This window comes from Pectinophora gossypiella, chromosome 7 (genome assembly GCF_024362695.1).
Source record: "Pectinophora gossypiella chromosome 7, ilPecGoss1.1, whole genome shotgun sequence".
Classification (NCBI taxonomy): Eukaryota; Metazoa; Arthropoda; class Insecta; order Lepidoptera; family Gelechiidae; genus Pectinophora; species Pectinophora gossypiella.
The window spans coordinates 4,975,355-4,999,411 of NC_065410.1; the positions used below are offsets into that span (position 1 = coordinate 4,975,355).

At 36.5% G+C, this 24,057-nt stretch overlaps 1 protein-coding gene across 2 annotated transcripts in view; it reads right to left on the bottom strand.

Moving 5' to 3' along the window:
- LOC126368135 (uridine phosphorylase 1) overlaps positions 1–19,350 on the bottom strand; it is a 38,101-nt gene extending 18,751 nt beyond the window's left edge. Inside the window, exons 1-4 of one of the 2 annotated variants that reach the window (XM_050012013.1) lie at positions 17,282–17,400; positions 11,971–12,181; positions 5,772–5,895; positions 3,020–3,181 (exon numbers count right to left, since the gene is read on the bottom strand). In XM_050012013.1, the coding sequence (XP_049867970.1) occupies positions 3,020–3,181; positions 5,772–5,895; positions 11,971–12,170 (486 nt within the window). In that variant the 5' untranslated portion in view covers positions 12,171–12,181; positions 17,282–17,400. Of the gene's footprint in view, positions 1–3,019; positions 3,182–5,771; positions 5,896–11,970; positions 12,182–17,281; positions 17,401–19,190 lie in introns of those variants that run through there. The other variant, XM_050012014.1, reaches the window with a different exon arrangement.
- Positions 19,351–24,057: the final 4,707 nt, after the last annotated feature.

Consider the following 24,057-nt stretch of genomic DNA (forward strand, 5'->3'; position numbering starts at 1 on the left):
TTCATCTCTAGTAAGAACCAATATGAATAAAGAACTTTTCAAATAACAAACATTTACATTTAACAAGCCGTTCGTTCGAGGTTAACATGCTGATGTAAGTGAGTAATCGTTGCATGAGCCATATCAGGGGCCTTTGGCGGCTCAATCATAACCCTGACCCAGGGTTGATGAGGTTGGTAATTCACCTCACAACCCACAAGAGGCATGGTATGGGCATGTAATGGGGAGGGCATCATCTTACTTTTTGGACAATCAGGTGAGACTGTAATGTCTTAACCAAACTAGGGATCACAAAGTGATTTTTGTGATATGTCCCCACCGGGATTAGAACCCGGGACCTCCGGAACGTGAGCCCAACGCTCAACCACTGGACCATGACGGAGGCCGTTATGCATTACGCTTTACAGTTACATTCTCATGCTATCTTTATTCCACCCATCGTTCCTTATCTATTGACAGACGATAGTGTTCCGTGAAATCTGCATCAAACAGTTCTTTGTTGTTGAAATACGACTTTATTCCCCGGTCGCTATCTACTCGGCATTTCGCCACTCTCTTTGTCCGGTCAAGTAGTGAATGCTACCTGAGACAACATAACATAGCATCACGTTTGTACCCCCAAAAGGGTAGACATATGTGGCTGATGTGGAAGTAGGTGATAATAATAATAAATAATAAAAAAGGTTATTTAGGTAAAACCTACGACACACATATACTATTTAATATTTAGTTGGAAAACATAAAGGTATACGGGTGTCCCAGCTCACCAAAAAAGGCCCGGGGTTCAGTGAAAATTTACCCAGAGGGCAACAATGATTTTCAACCCAAGCCGATTGAACGCGAGTATCCGCACAATAAATTAAAAAATAAATAAAGAGTACAAAAAAACGACTTAGCTTGTTATACATGGAAGGCAGAAATAAAACAATAGAAGAAAGATATATAACAATAAAAGAAGGAACTATAAGTGTGTAGCGAAAGCAGTGTGTTGCTATGGTGCGTGTGATGTGAGAGCGATAATTAACTAAACGTCATAATATACTACATATAATATTTCATAATCATAATAGACAAAACGAAACGAACACGGACATCCAGGTGGTGCCTACCATCCGAGATAAATCTACAATAACTACTACTAACTACTATTGTAATTGTTTTTAGTGTTGTATTTATATGTGCAATAAAGCGTTTTTGTATTGTATTGTAAAATCACGGAATAAAAATGTCGCACCAGCCCTACCGATTCATGTGATTGCATTCTAATGAATCAATTTCCGACGGTTCCAATTGCATTTCCATCTTCTTTAAGTTTATAACAGTCAGCGATTGGATTTCTGACATGGCTTAGGTATTGCAGATTTGCCTCGCAAGGTATAAGTAAGTATATTACCTATTTCGCTGCAATATTTTTTTTATTTGACGTTACTTATTGTAGATTTGCCGCAGATGACATTAACTACTTGGCCGGACAAATGGGGAGCGCTGAAGGCTCTCACCCGGTACAACGTTTAAGACAACAGGCCTGAGGGTGCCCAGTTGGACGCGAACCTCGGCTCAGGGCGTCGTCTAAGAGGAAAAATATTTGAAAGAATTAATCGACCCTGGTGGGTCGATAGCGATAAGCGCTGATTGTGGAAAGTCGTCAACCACGCCGGCGGGGTCGGTATCGGGGTCCTGAAGTGTTTGGTGTCGCGAGCTGATTGGCTGCCTCTATGGCTAGAGTAATCGGGTCGTCGGGATCGTATATTAAGTCCTTCGATATTTCGCCGCAAACAAGGTTTATTGTTTCAGGAAAACTTCACGAATAACCAAATACGTAAACGATGCAAAAGTTTGTTTACTAAAAATATAAGTCACATGCCCCTCGAAGTGTTTAAACATTTATTGACGGCCACTCGTATCATAAATGACAAACCAGTCTAAACTGCTTTTCGCAATCAAAATAATAATTGTAAACAACATTTAATGGAGCGGAATATCTCGAAGATCCCGATAGGAAACCCTCGGAATCATTCGAACGCTGATAAAATATATCATTGCCCACTGATTGGGAGTCAATAGATTGACCGTTGTAAATAAATTACTTTCAATGAAACTGCATCGTCTAAAGGAAATAAAAAGAGTACCATAAAAGAGCAAGGAAATGAACTAGAGCGGCCAATTGGCCCGGAAAAAAGTAATGGAAAACAACTATCGACGGCTTTATCAGAAAAAATAAAAAACCGGCCAAGTGCCAGTCGGACTCGCCCATGAAGGGTTCCGTAACAGCAAGTAACATAATATAAAAGTAAATTACGGTTTACGATTTATGATGTATTAAAAAAAAAACTACTTACTAGATCTGGTTCAAACCAATTTTCGTTGGTAGTCTGCATGCCAATCTACATCATATATTTTTTTTAGTTTTATATTCCTCTTATTTTAGAAGTTACAGGGGAGGAAACACACATTTTACCACTTTGAAAGTGTCTCTCGCGCAAACTATTCAGTTTAGAAAAAAAAAATATTAGAAACCTCAATACCATTTGGGAAGACCTATCCATAGATACGCCACACGTATGGGTTTGATGAAAAAAAAATTTTTGAGTTTCAGTTCTATGTATGGGGACCCCCAAAATTTTTTTTTTTTCTATTATTGCATAAAAATCTTAATGCGGTTCACAGAATACACATATTTATCAAGTTTCAACAGTATAGGTATTATAGTTTCGGAGAAAAGTGGCTGTGACATACGGACGGACGGACGGACGGACGGACAGACATGACGAATCTATAAGGGTTCCGTTTTTTGCCATTAGGCTACGGAACCCTAATGAAGTAGTATCATTCGTTTTTACATTTATAAACAATATTACGTTTGTCTTGTTTAAAATCCATAATAGGTTAAAATAAAAAAGAATGGTTTTCGTTAGTTTTAGATGTGTCTTTATGTAGTCTAATCATAAGTTCATAATTTATCTTTAACTTAGTTCACGACCCAATTATTCTCTATTAATATATATAGGTAGGTACTTACACTGATGGAGAGCACGGGGCCGACTTTGTACATGGAGTACCGGTAGGAGAAGTGGCTGATGTCTTGCAGCGTGGTGCCGCAGGGGAGCTTGTGGCCAATCTCCGCCATGATGTTGTACGCGAACTGCTCCATCCGCTTCGGCGTGCCACCCATACACACGAACTGTACACCAATAACAGCAGGAGGGTTGAAATGGCCACGTCGAAGCAATTCATCTAAGAAAGCAATATTGCAATTTGACATTTGCGCATATAAAAGTAAGTGCGCAATGCAAACAAATGTCAAATAGCAATATTTCCAAGACACTTCGCGTCGTAGGGCTGAAACACACACACACCTATAGATATAATTTTAAAGAGTCTTATTTCTATAACAATGCCTTGCCATGTACTATGAAAATAGGGAGGAAGAGAGCCTGGTGATCCGTAACACAGGCATTCCGTCTAGTATGGACACCAGTCTCTCTCACAATAGAAACATACACTGTGAGTACTACTAAGTTAAGTTTTTACTGTAATTGTGAGTGAGAAATAAACTTATTTTTATTATTTTTTATTTTTTTAGATGAATTGCTTCGATGTGGCAATTTTAACCCCCCAGTGTTCAACAATAGCAAACTACACGACGGAACAAGAGATTAACACCCGTGTTCTAAGATGATAACTCGAAACTTCCTTCTCCTAAGCTGAGCATTTTGGTATTTTAATTTTAACATTTATTTCCCCAACTTGAGGAGTTTACTCACAGGAGACGAGCATATCATATTGCCAACAAAATAATACGAAAATAATGACGTTATGCTTCCGCCCAACCTCATTGGTGCCTCGAGATAAGGTTGAACGCCGTCTAAGAGTACGGTCACGAGCATTAATATGTATACACTTTGGTACCATGTCACATTAACTTTTTTGACAAATGGACCTGTAAGTCTCACTAAATGTCAAATATGTTAGTGCCTCAGAGTCCTAAAGTGGGTACATTATATTGCTCATGACTGTACCGCTTTTTAGCCAAGTTCAAGGCGCCTCAACTGAGAACAGAGTCGAGGATGGTTCGAAAAAATATCTTAGAATACATAACATAACATAAACAGCCTATATACATCCCACTGCTGGGCACATGCCTCCCCCCAATCAACCGGAGGGGGTATGGAGCATAATCCACCACGCTGCTCCACTGCGGGTTGGTGGAGGTGTTTTTACGGCTAATAGCCGGGACCAACGTGCCCTCCGAAGCACGGAATCATTTTACTTTTTCGGACAATCAGGTGATTCAAGCCTGAAAAGTCCTTACCAAACAAAGGACAGTCTCACAAAGTGATTTCGTAAATGTCCCCATCGGGAAACGAACCCGGACCTCCAGATACTGAGCCTGACGCTCTAACCATTAGACCACGGAGGCTGTTCAGCTTAAAATACGGGTGTACATAACTGTCGTGTGGCCAACATATTTTAATTAGGTAATATAACAGTAATACAGTCGGAAAGATACCGCTGAGTAAGGCATAATTACTTCGTGTTCTGCCAACTTGTTCTTAACCGAACTCATGTGAACCGCCGAATGCATTTCAAGTTGAAAACATGACTCGTTTTGTGACTACTTATTAATTTATCACGAGGCATGGGAGGAGCTCGCCGGCCTGTGGAGGAGGCGTGTGCTCGATGGACGCGACACTCATGATCACACCTGGTTTGACACACTGGCGAGAAGGAGAATGAAACGCCATCAAACCGACAACAATCCACCAGTTGGAGACTTCTCCTGCAGAGTGTGCGGTAGAGTTGCCGCTCTAGGATTGGCTTGCACAGCCATGAAAGAAAGTGCATTTCTTCGAGGCAATGACGTCATAAATCGTCTGAAACAGACGTATAAAGCCAATGATGATGATGAAGTTCAGTTCAGTTCAATTTCACTAACACCGTTTGCTCGACCGTTATAGACGTCGCAACCCCCTATTACGTTTTTCTAACAAAAAGCTCGGTGACGTGTGGGTACTTTCATTAGAAGTGTATTAGCCCTCAGAAAGCTGTTAGATTACTACACAAAGAGCTATTATTTTCGATTATTGTCATTCAGTTACACCCTATTAAACGTAGCAAGAATATAGTGACATATCTCTCGTCTCTTTCGCACGAGGCGATGTACTATATCTCTGTCCTCCTGTGATTCTAAACATGCTACATTAAACAGAATAGAAGCAACTGATCTATTATGTAAGTTACAGAAACAATTTGACAATGGCTCCAATTCACCATAAAATCGTGTAATTGAAGTTCATTGATAACTTCCGCCAGGCTATCAGGATACGGAACAGAGTTGATCGAGTAAACAGTGACTAAAGGTTAAATCTCTCGATTCGAGAAATTTAATAGCTCAATGTACGCATGTGGTGGCCCCTGAAATGAAATGATCAATTCTAAGATCAGGTGAGTTAAAAAGGCCACATCGAAGTAAGTCATCTAAAAAAGCAATACTGCTATTTGACATTTGTTTGCATTGCTCACTTACTTTTATACGGAAAACCAGTCCAATACAGGTTAGGTCACATACTTCCGAAAATACATTAAGTTTCCTCAGAATATGAGTTTCCTCACAATGGTTTCCACCACCGTTGTTGAATAATTCATGATCCAAACATGAATTCAAAAACAAATTCGACAATCATTGGTTTAGGCTGAATTCGAACCTGCGACCTCAAAATGAGAGGCAAGCGTTCTCACTCGACACTTGACGATATAGAAGTGATATGTACCTTAACGTCTCCGAACATCTCGACGAGGTCGTGGGACCCGCTGCCGAGGGCCAAGTGGTACAGGATGTCCTGGTCCATGAGCTCGATGTTGGGATTGCGAAGGCGCACCGTTCCATCCGGGTACCTGCACCAAACATTTAGGTTATTCATCACTATAGTTATTAATCCTGCATAAACTCACGTGTATATCCCAACGGCGGGGTAAGCAGAGACTATAGAATGCCGTTGCTTTGATCCTGACATAAACTATAGATTTTTAATTAAAAAAATATAATATGAGAAAAAAGTGATCTTATCTTGCCCACTTTGCCCAGCAGTGGTAAAGTGATATAAAAAAAGGTTTTTTTTATCTACCTCTAATTTCAGGCGATTTACATATTGATGGTAGGTTATATACTCTTTATAAATAGTCATCATCACCAATTTAAGAGCCACGCTCTTGTCGATGTAGCATTTATTTATTTATTTATTTATGGATCACTTACAGCTATGCACATTATAACATTTAGTTAGAACATAATTAAACAAAGTAAAACAGTACTTATGTGTAAGCCTATTACAAGTGAACACAACATTCACCATAGAAAGAAAACAACATCTAGTCTGTTGAGACTAACTTCTCAACAGCTAAAATCTCACTATACTAATATATTTCTCCATTCTTGTCTATCAAGGGTCAATTCTTTGACTTCCTTATAAGATACGACGATCGCTCTTCTTCTTTTCTTTAATCTATTCCATGTAAGGTCTTCTTGGTCTTCCCCTTCCTCTCTTTCCTTTCCACCACCCTTCTATGATGTTTTTAATAAATTCATCGTGTCTTATTAAGTGCCCAATCTAATTGCCTCTTTTGTCTATAACTCTAAGTGAATATTTGTTTTAACCCTTTCACGGACAGAGACCATGGGTCATTGATGGTTCATAATAGGTAGTATGACACCTTGGAATCGGAACGTACATAGACGTTCTGTCCTTGAAAGTGTTAAATAGTAGGGAAACAAAATGTTTTATTGGAGTTTGATACCTGTTGATACCTAACTGACTGAGTGGAACATTCAATCAAGACGATGTTTACTGTTTTTTGTCCCCAGCTTCCTAATACCGCTTCATTATCTTCAGCTATTTCATTAGTTTCACTCGAGCATAGCTTTTCGACCTTGACTAGTCACGTACCTACGTATCTACTTTAACAAATAAACGCGGTCAGGTTTCAACGACTAGACTTTCGACTTTCGTAATTTCAATGGACACTTAACAATGCTTGAACTAAGTACATACTTAGTTTAGCACATGCTAATCCCAAACACAAAACAGGGTGTTAGTGAATACTGAATAAAAATAGAATACTGAGGAGGATGATTCAGACCGTGATTCTGAATTAATGTCAATTGGATATCAAGTGGAATTTCCAGTCAGAAAATGATTTTTTTAATTACATTTCCATACTTTTGCGACGGAAAATTCCTCTTGATATCCTCTTGATTATTATCTCGGTGTTCGTTACAATGTCCTACTAAATATATCATCATCATCAAATACATCAATGAGTCTCATAACGGTATAGGTATATAACGGTATACCGTTATGTTTTCATAGTTCTATATGTCCAATGTCACATGTAGGTCATTACCGGAGTAACAATAGCCATGTGCCTACCCCCACTACAGATTAACAAAACAGATAGCCTAAAACACTTTCCGATTTGAAAGTGTATAATGGTGGTGGTATTAAGAATAAGAATAAAATAAATTTATTGCCAGTAACAATTTAAACGTATTAAACTCTTGATAGTACACTTCAACATCATCATCATCAGCCCATTAACGTCCCCACTGCTGGGGCACGGGCCTTCCATATGGATGGATAGTGAGATCGGGCCTTAAACCATCACGCGGGCCCAGTGCGCATTGATGGTTATTAATGACTGCTAATGCAGCCGGGACCAACGGCTTAACGTGCCTTCCGAAGCACGGAGGAGCTCGAGATGAAAAATTTTTTTTGTGGTCACCCATCCTATGACCGGCCTTTGCGAAAGTTGCTTAACTCAACAATCGCAGACCGAACGAGTTCACCGCTGCGCCACCGAGCTCCTCATTCACTATTACACTAAATAAATGACAAAAAAATTGGTACAAAACATGGAGTTATTTCTGAAGGAGATCTCTTCCAGCCAACCCCGCATGGTGTGAGAGGTCAATAAAAATGGGAAGGCACAATATATACATATACAAATAAACACAAATGTAAATATATATCCTATACTATAGGATATATTTATTAGGATATGTATATTATTATTATGTATATTCATAATACATGCATATTAGGCATTATGGGATAGATAATGAAAGCACTTACAATTTGCAGCTTTGATAGAAGCGTTGATGTTGTAGTGTTTGTGTATAATGTGTAATTTGCCATAAGGTACCTCTGGTTACAAACACATAGACATAACATAGGTAGTTCCGACAGGGGTGGAAAGAGCCAAATGTTGCAATAAAATACAGTACTAAGCCAATCGCCGCACTTTGGTTGGTCCGTAGTCATACACGTGATATTCGCAATACAGAGTAGTTGCCAACTCAATCACTATAATACATGTATGTCCATCAGAATCGCAGGTCACTCGTATCATGGTATAAGCAGACCAGGGACCGGTTTAATAAAACATACAATTGTAAATTACAAAGACAATTTTGATGTACATTGTGGAGTTTGTGATCACAAATATTTTGCAGTTTCATATTAGCTACGAAATGAACACCAAATTGTCGTTGTAATTTACAATTGTAAGTTTTATGAAACAGGACCCAGGTATGCTTCATCCTATGACAAGCCGCCATTGCTAGCCCTTTGATGACGTAAGTGGTATCTTCAACATTCCAAGGACGTAAATTTTTATATTGAAAATTAAGTGAATTACTGACTAATGTATTTAATTACTATTACTGTGTCACATGTATAAAAAAACATTAAAACTGTAAGTAAATCGTTTACTAAAAGTTCAAAATTTCCTTACCAAGTAAATGTAAAAACATTGGTCGTGGGTAATTTCTTTTTTAGATAATGGCAACCCAGGGTGGGATGACGTCAGCTGGGCTTTGAAATGTTAGCCGTCACTTTAGAGCATACCTGGTTTTCTTATACCATGACTCGTATTTTGTCGGCGTATTTTAAGTTGAAATGGTGCTCAATAATAGCTACCCACTTAATGCTGCCTAGTGCCTATCACTAGACAATTGCTTCCTTCGCAATCAAAGCTAGATTGCTAGGCAGGGCGAAAACTATTACCAACTGATAGGTAATGCTATAGAAAAGAAAAGGTCGATTTCTCTTTGAATACAACGACTAATGAGACGGGGTAGGCGTCGCCGAAAAATTTACCAGTGTAATATTGTCAAAAGCATACAAAAGTCAAATAATTAGTAAAATTCCGTCTAAATTCGCATCGTAAACTAATACATGGGATTCTTTTTACAAAAACTGTTCCTTTAAATAAGAACGCACGCAGACTGCAGTTCGTACTTATGCGTTGGTTTTTTTTCTCTGTTAAAGAAATAAATATATATATTTTTATTATTTTTTGATTTATTATTTTTCTTGACAGTTGTAATCAATCCATGGACCACTTACGAAGCGCAAGAAATACGTATAATTAGTAACATAATATTAATATACATCGAAGACTGTAACTCAAAAACGTCATTTCGAGAAAACGCGATTTGAAAGTTTGTCAAAAAAAAGTTTGTTGTGTTTGTGTTTGTTTGTTGTTGTTTGTTTGTTGTGCCCAGCAGTGGGACGTATATAGGCTGTTTATGTTATGTATATATGAAGGTTTGTCAGTTCATAGTGTAATGGGAAGAATAACCATTTCCATCTTAATTGGTAAAAAAAAAATGTTTGTAATTTTGTACCATATCTAACATATCACAACTCTCAAAACACCATTTTTTTAAAGTTGTTACTGTATTGGCTTTCATGTGCGATCGAGTGCGATGTGTTACGTATATAGTACTGAGGCATATCTTAGCCCTGTGTCGAGGCATTGCACCGTTTCGTCGTCTTATAAACGTATCACGTGTCCGTATGCGCGTCGATGATACGAATAACAGTGTGATCAGGGGCCTTAGCCAAGTTGCAAACAATTGTAATAGTCGACAGCGACAGCGATGCAATTTTATTGACATAAGATGACATGTCAATTCCATATATTTTTATTATCTTTATAGTCGAGATTGAATGAGAAAATGACCCAACTTAATATCGCAATGAGCACTGCGCTGACCTATCGTAAAAAGCGGTCACACATATCGATCGCTATCACTAATGCCGGAATAGGAAATTAATTAGATATAACATGTCATTCCATAGTAAGGGCATCTATAAATACCTATATATATTATTTAGTCGGTTTGTTTACAGAATTAAGGAAGTGATGGTGCGGAAGTACCTTGCGTGAATTTGAGTTATAAATAATTTCGAAAATCTTATTTTAGTAGGTGTGTGAACAAGATGAGGCCAATGAAATTAAACTTTTAGCATTTTCAAAGCAATTTTTGCCTAATCTCTCGTCTCTTTTACACACGTGATGTATTGTTATCATTCTAATGAGCCTGCTACGTTAAATAGGGATAGATAGATACGCGTAGATACTCTAAAATTATACCTAATTACCTGCTTTAGAAGTCTTAGAAACAAAGAAAACCGGGAACTACAAATGCCTCTTGAATTTTGGGTAGTTTCCTAGGTCAAAGATAAATTATGAAATTCTATATATAACTTAATAATATAGTGCACACCTTAGCTTAGGTCAAAAAGAAATGAACTTCTAATTTACTAAATAAAGACAGATCTAAAAGTGACAAAAAACGATTTTGTTTTTCTATTTAATTTACTATATATGAATTTTAATCAAGAAAAATGTAATAATAAGTGCGACATTTTGTCACGTTTTTCTATGACGTCTCAGGTTGCTATTTCATACAAATTCCATAGTAATTTCATGTTTTGACGTTTAGTAAAAAGTAACTGATTTGACTAGTTGAAAACTTAACAATTTATCGCAATTTATCGCTGGCCCTATCTACGAAGAGTTGGTAAACTCATGACTTTGTTTCAACTAATAAGGTGAACAACACAGTGATTGTTCACGAGCCGCCGTGTACAAATATGATGAAAATGTCTTGTTTTCCTCGAATTTAATATTTACAGTCATCTTCCTGCGGGGGAATAACAAATTCCAAGTTTTACCTTATACATTTAATGAATCGACCGAGTACGTAAATATTGTATGTAGTTATGTTTTATGCATATTTTATCCTATGTTCCTTCGATTCGCATTAAATTATATACCTACACCTTATACAGGGTGATAGTGACAGCGTAACGAAAACTTTGAGGGTGATTCAGACCATGACTGAGTTGTTATCAAGTGGAATTTTCCGTCGCAAAAGTATGGAACTGAAAATAATTAGAAAAAAACAAATAAATCATGAATTTCCCGGCTGAAAATTCCACTTGATATCAACTCAGAATCATGATCTGAACCATCCCCCTCAGTATTCGTTACGGTGTCACTAGCAGCCATACCTCCTTGTATGGCTACCTGTATGTATGTACTTGTAAGGGGTGTTGTTGGGGTGCTGTATAATCGCAATGAAAACGAACAGTTTGCAAATTTAAAATAAACCATAAACAGGCTATATACGTCCTTGTGTTGGACACAAGCCTCCTCTCAATCAACCAAAGGTGTATGGACCATACTCCATCCTGCTGTTCCACTTCGTGATAGTCTTAAATGTTTAAAATAATTTGATTTGCGCACAGAATAGTTTGAAAATGAAAGCGTGAAACCTAAAAAAATATGCGGAAGTCCTCCAATCTTCAACTTTCTAAATCCAATTAGGTATGTGTTCGGGGGACAACAAACGAAATCTGTGCCCCCAGCACGGGTACCGCGCCTCACGCGGCGCTTATTATATCGAGGGCTTCGAAAAATAAATAGCCGACGACAGTTATCTAAGTAGATAGCATTCGCTGTGTCTATTTGTCAAAGCCTTCAATGGCGCCTGTTATGGCCTTGTTAAACCAAATTACAGAGCGATTTAAAAAAAAACCTGATGAATAGCCCATAAACGACGTAGACAAAATTACAGAAATAAATGGTTTTTTTTTTAAGATTAAGTGAACAACAAACAACCTAAGTTTTCTCGCTTCCAAGTTGTCTTCCGGCTCGAAGAGTTGGGGGTCGTCGTCGTCGTCGAATGTCCTCCTGTGGGGGTGGTGGCCGTTCTGATGCTCAAGGGAGGGGCGGGAAGGCGAGGGCCTAGCCCTCAGCTCGCAGCCGTTGGTATGCTCGTACGCACCCCCCATGTACTCCACCTCACAATTACACGGCATGGCTTCACTATCTACACGCCAAAAATAATTTAAAAAAAAATATATTAAAAAAAACAAATAATAAAAAATGCCTATTCTTTTTTATCGTTGGGAAATGCGTCACAAAACTTCTTCCACTTGTTTATTAATTAGACCACCAATTGCGCTTCTTTTGTCTAATTGTATAATTGTTCTAAGTATGTGTTGTGTTGTTGTTCAATAGAGTTATTAATTGATTCTTATTCTATTGTGTGGGTTGTGAGGTGAAGTACCAACCTCATCAACCCTGGCATCAGGGTTATTATTGAGCCGCCAAAGGCCCCTGAAGGGTCTTTATTTGATTGAATAATAAAACAACGAAAAGAATCACAAAAAGTTTCATGTCATGACGCAAAAAAAACAAAATTCAACTTTTGCGCAGTGATTAAAAACAAATTTACGCGAAAGGGAACGACTAAAAACAATTATAAGAAATAACACAGATGACGTCCTTCAGTTGTTTTGGAGATGAGTGATATTGAATGACGTGACACTTCTTTCGTACCTAATCTCAGTTTACGTCTTCAAGGACGCGTGAGATCAAATGGAGCGATATCGCAGTTCGTTCATCATTGTACCTACCTACCTATCTGTTATTCATTGCATCATTATTGTTTTTAAAGAGTATATACAGGGTGGCCCAGAAGTTCAGGTTCAAAATGAAAAATTAGAAAGAGGGGCTCATTAGCTACCAGAAACACCCCCATGTATGTTCAGCAATTATTTACGGTTTAGGAGATATGACCCATTTTGTACCTTTTTCTAGATTTTCTACCTTACTTCAGAAATAATCATTTTGTCGCTATCCCTTTCTTAATAATTATTTTATTTTACTTCACAACTATGTCTAAGGCTGTGTACCGCTCAATCAAAGATAAATCAAAGTGAAATCAAAGATAAAAAAAAAGTTATCGGAAGTCAAAGTGAGAATTCGACCAAAATTGTTACAGTTGTTAAAACTTCGCCGAAGAATAATAAACACATGAGATAGTCATGGACACTGAAAGTATTTCTAAAAACTGCTCCATTTAATAGGCTTTTAGAAACATTAATAAAAAGTACCCTTAATACGGGCAAAAAACTAAGTAATTCGCCCTCAAAGATTGCAAGACAGACAGATTTGAAGGAAAATTTGTCATTCTCATACAATGTAGCTGCTTCTTTCTAACGTTGTTAAAGGTGCTAAAAGACAGATTTTATTTTAGTATCCAATAGTATGAATCACCAACAGTGTTTGGGGATAACTTTTTCCTTGATATCTATGTACCTTCATTAAAATACGAATACCAAAAGTGACTGCAAGTTTTGTCTTCGGATTATTGCTATGTCTACCCTGTTAGCGATTATAAGCGTGACTTTTATTTACTTTTAATTGAAAATGTTGAATTAATAATTGAGCAACTTTAACAACGTTAGAAAGTAGCAGCTACATTGTATGAGAATGTCAAATTTTCCTTCAAATCTGTCTGTCTTGCAATCTTTGAGGGCTAATTACTTCGTTTTTTGCCCGTATTAAGGGCACTTTTTATTAATGTTTCTAAAAACCTATTATATGGAGCAGTTTTTAGAAATACTTTCAGTGTCCATGACAATCTCATGTGTTTATTATTCTTCGGCGAAGTTTTAACAACTGTAACAATTTTGGTCGAATTCTCACTTTGACTTCCGATAACTTTTTTTTTTATCTTTGATTTCACTTTGATTTATCTTTGATTGAGCGGTACACAGCCTTAGACATAGTTGTGAAGCAAAATAAAATAATTATTAAGAAAGGGATAGCGACAAAATGATTATTTCTGAAGTAAGGTAGAAAATCTAGAAAAAGGTACAAAATGGGTCATATCTCCTAAACCGTAAATAATTGCTGAACATACATGGGGGTGTTTCTGGTAGCTAATGAGCCCCTCTTTCTAATTTTTCATTTTGAACCTGAACTTCTGGGCCACCCTGTATACGGCCAAATAGTTAATGCCATTTGCACCAAATCTACAATAAGTCAAAAAATAATATATTGGTGTACTTTTTTATTTTTAACCGACTTAAAAAAAGGAAGAGTCGGTGCCAGCCCAACTATTAATTACTACGGAACCGACTACAAAAATAAATGATTATTGTAAATAAAATATTGAAAATAGTTTTTAGTGTTAAATAATAAAAGGTATATAAATAAAAAAATCCTTTCATTTCTGAAAATCGTAACAGATTGAATTAAGTAAAATTTGTATTTTGTTGTATCATATTAAGTAAATGAAAATTAGTATCTGCGTGTCTTTCTAATACGCTTTTTTGTTTGTTTTGTAATTCATGTTTTTTTCTTAAGGAGTTTTTTTTTTTATTTAAAAAGCTTTAACAGTATCCCCGTATATCTTTAGAACTTTTAATCTAAGCTTCAGTTCATTTGGGTTCCACAAAGCAGAGTGTCTGACTGAAAATCGGCGTTATAATATTAGCTATATTTTTTTTATTTTAGGTCTTACTTTTAAAATATGATTAATTAAATCTAGGTAACGTTTTAAAACTAAATAAAGATTTTATCTATGCACGCCCTATCTATTGCACAATTGTAAAATGTTAAATAGGTATGTGCTAATATGATATCCATCATGTAACTAAGTGTAAAAAGTAAGTATACTTAACGATTAAGTTTATAATTTCGCATTCAAACCACAATCCAATCTGAACATAATCATAGAATAAACAATATAATACTAAACAGAACGACCAGTTCAGTACAATTATTGATTATATTTCAATGAGATAAAAATTTACAATCGTCTCAGTCCGCGGCAAAAATTAGATCTCTCAAAGTACTTTTTTTTTCCTTTTGCCCATTTGAGGGTCAGGCTAAGATCATAAGACCATACTGCCTTGTCTTCAGTACATTTCCTTTGCTGTTCAATATCAATATAGAAGGTCTTCCGTAGTAATTTATTTTGTCCAATCCGAAATATAACGTCTTCAGTTTTATATCTTGTTGTAAAATCCGATAAATAATGTCTTATGTAATTAAGTTCTCTTTTGTCAAATTTCAGTAATAAAGTCTTCAGTATCTCTCAAAGTACGTAAGCTAGTTTTCTGACATTTATGTGCATAGTGATGTATCATCAATCGATATTAGATCGATCGATTCTTTTCTACCTAACAATACCTAACCTACCTAGTGATGACGCGGCGTAAAAAAATGGGAATTCAATTTAGTCTAGATTACTAACACTAACACACTTTTTATAAAAGAGCAAATCATAAAATTGACCATTATCACGTGGAGCGAACATTATCTGCGGTTATTAAGTTATCGCGGGTTAGCTGAAGTTAGTGATGTGTTTTTCCCCGAGAATGTTCCTGCTTTGGAAACACGCCCAAAAAGACGCTCGATGTAATCAAACGGATAGGTCTGGAGTAATTTTAAATGTAGGGATTTGGTCACAATAGATCTTGCTAGATCGCAGTGGCCATTCGGGCTGCATCAGTTCGAGTCCTCTCAAACACAAATAATAATAATCTTTAGACAGATGAGACCAGATTTTTTTTTTGACGTGACATATTGTTGATTCGCCGCAGGTGGCATTAACTACTTGGCCGGACAAATGGGGAGCGCTGAAGGCTCTCACCCGGTACAACGAGACGAGACCAGAGAACAAAGAAGAACAAATTGAAAAAGAAAAGCGGCCTACTGTTAAAGAGTAAATCATCTTCTGGGTAAGCTCGTTCCCCCGTCGACCTCTTCTTCTCCTCGTGGAAGAACTAAGTCGAGAGCAAACCCATCTTAATTAAAAAAAAAGTTTTTACAACGGGAATATTCCCACTTTGGAAACATTCCCGGAGACAGCACATCACTGGCTGAAATCACTAACGCGTATGTAATGTTAGGAAACTATACCACTATAAACGAATGCTTATCTTTGTTGGCAAACACTTCACAAGGTCACGCCAATAAATAGCATTCTATTTATGGGGTATTCTTAGTACCTACACATATTAAGTCGTATTAGCTGGTAGTTTTTGCCTGGATGAAATTGCTCCAGAGCAATAAGGCCGCCCATTTGTACTGTTGCTAAATGTTTGTATGTTTTGTTTGAGCGCAACAAAGTATATTTGATTTGATTAAGTAACAACATAACATTATGCTCACTATATTCCCAATTGGGGTAGTCTGGCGCATATTCATCGCATGATAAACTATGTAACCACACCTCACCGAGCTTTCTCATATGTGGTAAGCCAATTTGCCGTCTAATATGGTCGAGCGAACTGGGGGGTTAGTTAAAATGGCCACATCGAAGCAATTCATCTAAGAAAGCAATATTGCAACTTGACATTTGCGCATATAAAAATAAGCAATGCAAACAAATGTCAAATAGCAATATTGCTTTCTTAAATTAATTGCTTTTTAACCCCCCTGTACAGTCATGAACAATATAATTTACCCACTTTAGGACTCTGTCGCACTAACATATTTGACATTTAGTGAGACTTACAGTTCAATTTGTCAAAAAAGTTAATGTGACATGGTACCAAAGTGTATACATATTAATGCTCGTGACCGTACAGCATAGAAGCTTATAAATTAGTAGTTTGTAACAAGCTACAAACTCGCGTACCTTGTCTAATAATGTAGCACTTTCGTTTTTTAATACCTACTCATATGCGAAGGTTACCGACGAACAACTAGTTTAGCAACTTAAAACTAGGTACATATTTTGTTTTGACGGAATACCTGCTGGTTTTTAAAATAAGAAGAAAAAATATTTTTTTATGAAAAATTTGACATTTAAAGAAAATAATAATAGTAATAATAATGCAAAGAATGTCACATTTATGTTGCCTCTGCGTCGTTTCAAAATAATACGTATGAAATTATGAATATTAAAAGTATTTTAATTAAGTAAGTAAATAAGATTATTTTAACTGAAACTTTTTGTAATGCTCACGTGTTAAACCACGATACACTTATCACGAAACGTTTTAATTTATCAGTAGGACTAATATCCAGAAAAACAAACTCGGATAATAACAATAAATAAATAATAATAAAAATAAACTTAAAATACTAAAATAAATAAAATTAAAGCTAATAAATGATACATTCTTACCTTTTTGTCGATTGTAAATTTCAAAAATGGAATATTCAAACTATTTTATTCAGAAATACGATCGCAATTATTCACTGAACACCACAAAAGTAGTAACGTACAACGGGGACAGCTGCCCGAGGCAGAATAGAATAGTCAGAGTCTACCGGCTCTGCGTCGAACCTTCACCCGCGACACGATACGAATTCCTCTCTAATTACCACGACAATCTACCAAACACCCAAACCATTGCCTGCTTATTTACAAACATCTCGAACAAAACTCCAATCCAACCCGTAATCGACAGTAAACAAACACCAACGACAATTTGACCGCGCTCGCAAGTGTAGAGCGTATAGAGACAACATAATCAATCAATTTGATGATGTGTGGAAAGCAAACAATTGATTCTTCGACGGTGTAACTTCCAGAATTTCGAACAACAATTACTTACTTTAATCGTTTTGTATCGGATAACACAATACATACTAATATCGATTACTTACCTACATTTTTGCGTGTAGTGGAGGTTCTGTTGATTTTAAACTGGGGCCTGTATGACAATTTGATGTACATTGCGGAGTGTGTGATCACGAATATTTTGCAGTTTCATATTAGTTTACGTAATGAACACCAAATTGTCGTTGTGTTTTACAATTGTAAGTTTTGTGAAAAAGGCCCCTGATCTGAACGTTTTTTTTTATGTTGTCCATAACTCACTACTTTACGTTCTATCATTTAATTATGTCAATAGCAATAGTGATACTTAATAGGCTAGTTGCCAACTAGTCAAATCAGTTACTTTTTACTAAACGTCAAAACACGAAATTACCATGGAATTCGTAGGAAAAAGCAACCTGTGACGTCATAGAAAAACGTGACAAAATGTCGCACTTATTATTACATTTTTCTTTATAAAAAATCACAAATAAGTTTAATAGAAAAAAGAAACCGTTATTGTTACCTTTAGTTCCGTCTTTATTTGGTAATCATAATTTCATAATTTATCTTTGACTTAGGAAACTATCCAATTGTAAAACATAATGTATTTAATATTAAAAAGTATCACATATCGTATATACTGATATACATATAATGTGCTTCCATCTCGCTGGTTGAAAGAAAACGAATCTTACTCAAAATGCCAAAACGTGTTCAACCAGACGACCTCTAAACCGTATCAATGGATAAGCAATTTAAAAACCTTTTATCCACATTATTTCCCTTATAGCTCTGCGTAGCAACAACGGCAAAGGCAAACGTACGTATAATACGTACGTACGTACATGCAACCATCGTCATTGCATTGCGTTTCCCACGGAGTTGTACATACGTCACGGATGTACCTACCTAAGTATAGTTGCTCTTTTATGATTCACAAACGGTCTATATAGTATAACGTACTAACCTATATGTTAGGAATATAACAATACAACAACTCCCTAAGGATGTTTTGCCTCCTACACAGACAATAAATTGGTGCTTCAAATCAGGACAATATCAAGGAAGTAGGTTAACGTGACGCGAAAGAGGTCGAGTCAAGTTCAGCCACTTTCCTCGCTCGAACCTCCTTGTTTACCGAAGCAACAATGTCTCGGCCTCTACGTGGAAATTTTCAGCTGACTGATTCCCCTACAATACCTATTCTCTCAACGTATAACGTGAACGTGTTCAATTAAAACTTCCCGCAAGTTTGCTCTCGATTTCATGTTCCACTCGTCACATACATGACTTGGCACGTATTGTAAGGTGAACTAAAATGGTATCAAATAATACAAATAGGTCTTCGGTATTCAGATTTGAACATCTAAATAAGAACTGTTTAATATTCAACATAAATAAATTACAGTTAATTATGAGACCGTCAATATGATCATAGTTGTCCTTGTAATTAGGGAGCCTTTGATGGTGGACAGGTACAAGTACTTACTCATCGCGGAGCTCGTCGTTATCGAAGGACATCATGCGTACACTGTCACTTCACTTGAATATAACACGTTTAGAGTGTGGTTTTTATGGATCGATGGGTGCAGCGGTGAAAACGCGCTGTGCTGTCGAATGTCTTCACGCGAATGAGGTTTTCCGCCCTGACGGCGGGCGGGCGGAGGACCCTGCGCGGCTGCGCGAACCTTCACACACCACCATCTCGACATTAGGTACACCCGCTCTCTACTCAGACACATTAGCAACAGCTACATTATCTCTTGCAAATGTTAACCACAATACTTAGCGTTCGGTATACAATTGGGTAGATTCCTAAGTCAAAGATAAATTATGAAACTCTGATTACTAAATAAAGACAGATCTAAAGGTGACAAAAAATGTTTTATTTTTTCTATTTAACTTATTTATGAATTTTAATAAAGAAAAATGTAATAATAATTAGTAAAAAATTATAAGTGCGACATTTTGTCGTTTTTCTATGACGTCACAGGTTGATTTTCCATACTAATTTCGTGTTTAACGTTTAGTAAAAAGTAACTGATTTGACTAGTTAGAAAGTACCCTACTTTGTAGCAATACAAAGAAAGTACACGTATAGGCCGCTTTAATTTTTATGCCATTCGGTTTCCATTAACAAAATTGTATAACTCTTTTTGTCACGTTTTTCTATGACTCACAGTCACAGGTTGGTTTTTCATACAAATTCCATAGTAATTTCGTGTCTTGACGTTTAGTAAAAAGCGACTGATTTGACTAGTTAGAAGCTACCCTATTCGGGAGTGAGAGAATTGGTACGTTACATACGGCAACATAAGATTATTCTTAATGGTATTGGGGGCGAAGACCTCTCCCTTTCAACCATATTCAAACCGCGCATTATGTCTCAACTTATTGTATCTACTAGTGTTTGGGAAGTACATCGTCTTCGGGGTCTACTTCGTCGACGGTTTCGTGGGATCCACTTAAGTTTTTTGGTCTTCTCCTCTTATTAGATTTTAAAACCAAACTTGCAAGGTAATTTGTGAATTGTGTTTTGGAGTGCAGTATCGTGTTACCAATGCTATCCGTAAATAGGAAGGTTGCTTGCTCGTTGGAAAAAAAATACAACTGCGAGTTGTACTTTAATATTTAACGTTTGCGCAGACAGGCAACACGCAGTTTCCTCCAAGGATTGCATCCTTCCATTCCAGTCTAAAAAGACAGATTCCTTTATCCCGGGTCTTGTTCTCTCGTATCAGTTGTGAGATCAATAAACGACCTCATCGGCGATTCGAACCCGGGACCTCCGGATCGTGACCTCTAACACTGGACTCATTTTGTATATCAACGACTGGACCACACGGACTCCGTTTATCCCGGGTGATTTCTTTGGACCCATGTAATCGGGCCTGAGTAGGCGAAAGCCCAGAGTGGCGGTAACAACCAGGAGACAGCTGGGTCGCTATGTTTGACTTCATGTCATACGATATATACTGATATATAGTATAATGATAATTGCAGAAAAAATATGAACGTGAGAACCAAACATGCGAGACCCTAAATTTGCAACAGGTGGGTTTAAAAGGTTACATTCTAAAAAGCAATATTGCTATTCGTCATTTGTTAACACTACGCACTTACATTCATTACGCTCAAATGTCAAATTGCAATATTCCTTTCATAGATGAATTGTTTCAATGTTGCCTTTTTAACCCTGTGATCACAAAAGGAAAAAATAATTATAAAGTAAAACAGACATGAATGCTTAACACACTTTATTTCGGAGTAGTTACATAGGGATCAGTACAATGATAAAATACGTACACGATTATTTCTTTGGAGAACATCAAAAAATAGGTGTGAGTCTCACTGATGAGTCTAAATAAATATATTATATAAAGAATAGTTTCATGGAAAATATACGAGTATACATTTGATACATTTGTTCAACATTATTGTGACATACATATATTTAAATATAAATCGAAGACTGCTTAAACGAACGACAGAATTCATAATATGACCTGCATAATTTCCTAATTAAATAGATGATGTAAAATCATACTAGAATAAATTCATAACGAGAACGTATGGCCCTAAGAGTGGCACTAGCAAACTAATTAAAGCTTTGTACAGATAGGGCAAGGAAGAATATTTGTCTAAATAATTTTAACGAAATATGTATAAGCACAGATGGTAAACTGGGCACTCTTTGAACACACATCGACTACACTACGGTAAAGATATCTTAGGTTAAATAAATTCATACAAAATATACAGTTTGTTGAAACTAAACGAGTTTGTAGGAATTGGGTAGTTTCCTAGGTCAAAGATACATTATGAAATTCTAATTAAATACAAGAAATAAAGACAAGATCTAAAGGTGACAAAAACTTATTTTTTCTATTTAACTTATTTATGAGTGTTATTAAAGAAAAATATAATATTAAGTGCGACATTTTGCCACGTTTTTCTATGACATCACAGGTTGTTTTTTCATACAAACTCCATAGTAATTTCGTGTTTTGACGTTTAGTAAAAAGTAACTGATTTGACTAGTTGGAAACTACCCTATTCACCGCGACAGAGTTGTAGTGTAAGATGTGTTGTAAAAATCAATTACCCGGGAGTCTACATTTACTTTAAACTTAACACACTTACGTCATCAAAGGGCTAGCAATGGCGGCTTGTCATTGGATTGAACATATCTATACCATGATAAAAATTTGATTTTTGAATAGAATGTCCAAGTTGTGCTTGTGATTAGCGTCGAGTATATAAATGACTCCCGGCCTTGAGATTTTTACAACTATCTAAAAGCAAGAAGTTAACACTAAATCAATTATACTATTGACTAGTACACAAAATGTACAACTTAATTACCTTTAAAACCTGCAATCACATATCCACCATCATGCTTGGGCCAGTCTATCATGAGATCGCGTGGTTCAACTAAAATTATGCTCTTGACTAATGTCTTGATCGTCGTCTCCCGTAGATTGTAAAACAATAAATTATGATACGAAAATATTTAAAATGTAACATGATTAGAACATATCTCTCGTCTCCTTCGTACTAGGCTGTATGCCGTTGGTGCGAAAAAAACATATAATAATATGTCGTACTATATCTCTATCCTGCTGGCATTATAAACATGTTACATTTTACAGGTTATTATTAGATTATTTCCGAGGGCTTATTCGTGTTCCAAATGTTCCTATTCTTCACGCGGTCACGTATAACTCGCACGAATGGAGACGCCTCCTAAGTACGCGTCGTCTTTGACGCAGGGTGCTCATATAATTCGGAAGGATTATATGATAATGAGAGCACAAATAGGATCATTTGCAACTTGGCCCTCTGGAACATCAAGCCTCTTTATGCATAGGCACTTGGAATGGAACGATAGTCTTTTACAAAAAAAAAACATTAGAGCAATATTTATATTTATGTCACCAACCCGGATCTTTCATTTCTACATATTTATGGGTGGTGTTCCATAAAACTTAAATTCAAGGAATTGGAACTAAATAGGGTGAATTTCAGAGCACCGGCGCAAGTCAGTATCAATATGTATTGTATCCGCAAAAATGTACAATCAAAGAGCAAACGTGCAGTCACTGAATCCAGTGAATCATTTGTAAACTGTGGTGAAATTATGAACCATTAGTTGTCATAATTATAAAATTTGTATTTTTGTAGGTATTTTTCGTCTATTACGGAAACGACATGTAACCAGGAGGTCTTAAGTGCAACCAGTTAATTTATTACTTTGCAAGAAACTGATTGGACATTTGCAGCTTATCGTATACGTGAATCTTTTGTCTTTTTGCTAACAGTAACAACACATAATCCGCGGCGTATAAGTTGAACAATGACCTTGAATGCGCAGTGGCTAATTATTGGGTGTCAATCGAAGTGCGGTATGAGAGGGACGCGAGGGACTGCGCGTAACCATGACAATGCAGGGACGCTACCTGCGCGAATGACCGCCATTTTTATTCAACTTATAGGCCGCGAATTATACATCAGATTCTAGGACACCATTGCCGTGACACTAATTTTGACATTCGGTGTTGTGAAATTCACCCAATAACAACTTTAATTCAATAATAAAACACGTGACACGAATTAAAAAATGCTAGCGAGTTTGTCGGGTATCCGTGGATTCGTCAATATTATAATTGTATCGGGTGTTAGTGACATCGTAACGAATACTGAGGAGGATGATTCTAAGTTAATATCAAGTGGAATTTTCCGTCGCAAAATTCATGATATTTTTTTATATACTTTTGCGATGGATAACTCCATTAGATATTACTCAGAATAATGGGCTTAACCATCCCCTTCAGTATTCGTTACGATGTCACTTACACCCTGTACAAATAAATACAGGTAGCCATACAAGTACGAATGAGAGTTAGTGACATCGTAACGAACACCGAGGGGGATGATTCAGACCGTGATTCTAAACTCAGAATCTGGTAAAGTGGAGTTTCCAGTCAGAAAATTCATGAAAATTTTAGTGTCTTTTTCAATTATTTGCATTTACATACTTTTGCGACGGATAATTCCACTTGATATCAACTCAGAACCTTGGTTTGAATCAACCCTCACAGTTGTCATTACGACAAACACCCTGTATAAGCAGATTTAAGTAAAATTAACTTAGTCGTACATTACATTTGTTCAACCGTATCGACGTATTTTATTACTTGGTTTACTTAACACTAAGGCAGTCTACTCACGTGTCAATACATAAATGTATTATTAATTTATTACAATAAAATAAAATAAATAACGAAACTGGAGACCCTTCATAACTTCCCGGGTCATGTTGAATATACCAGCAGAGGCAAAACTATGATAACTCA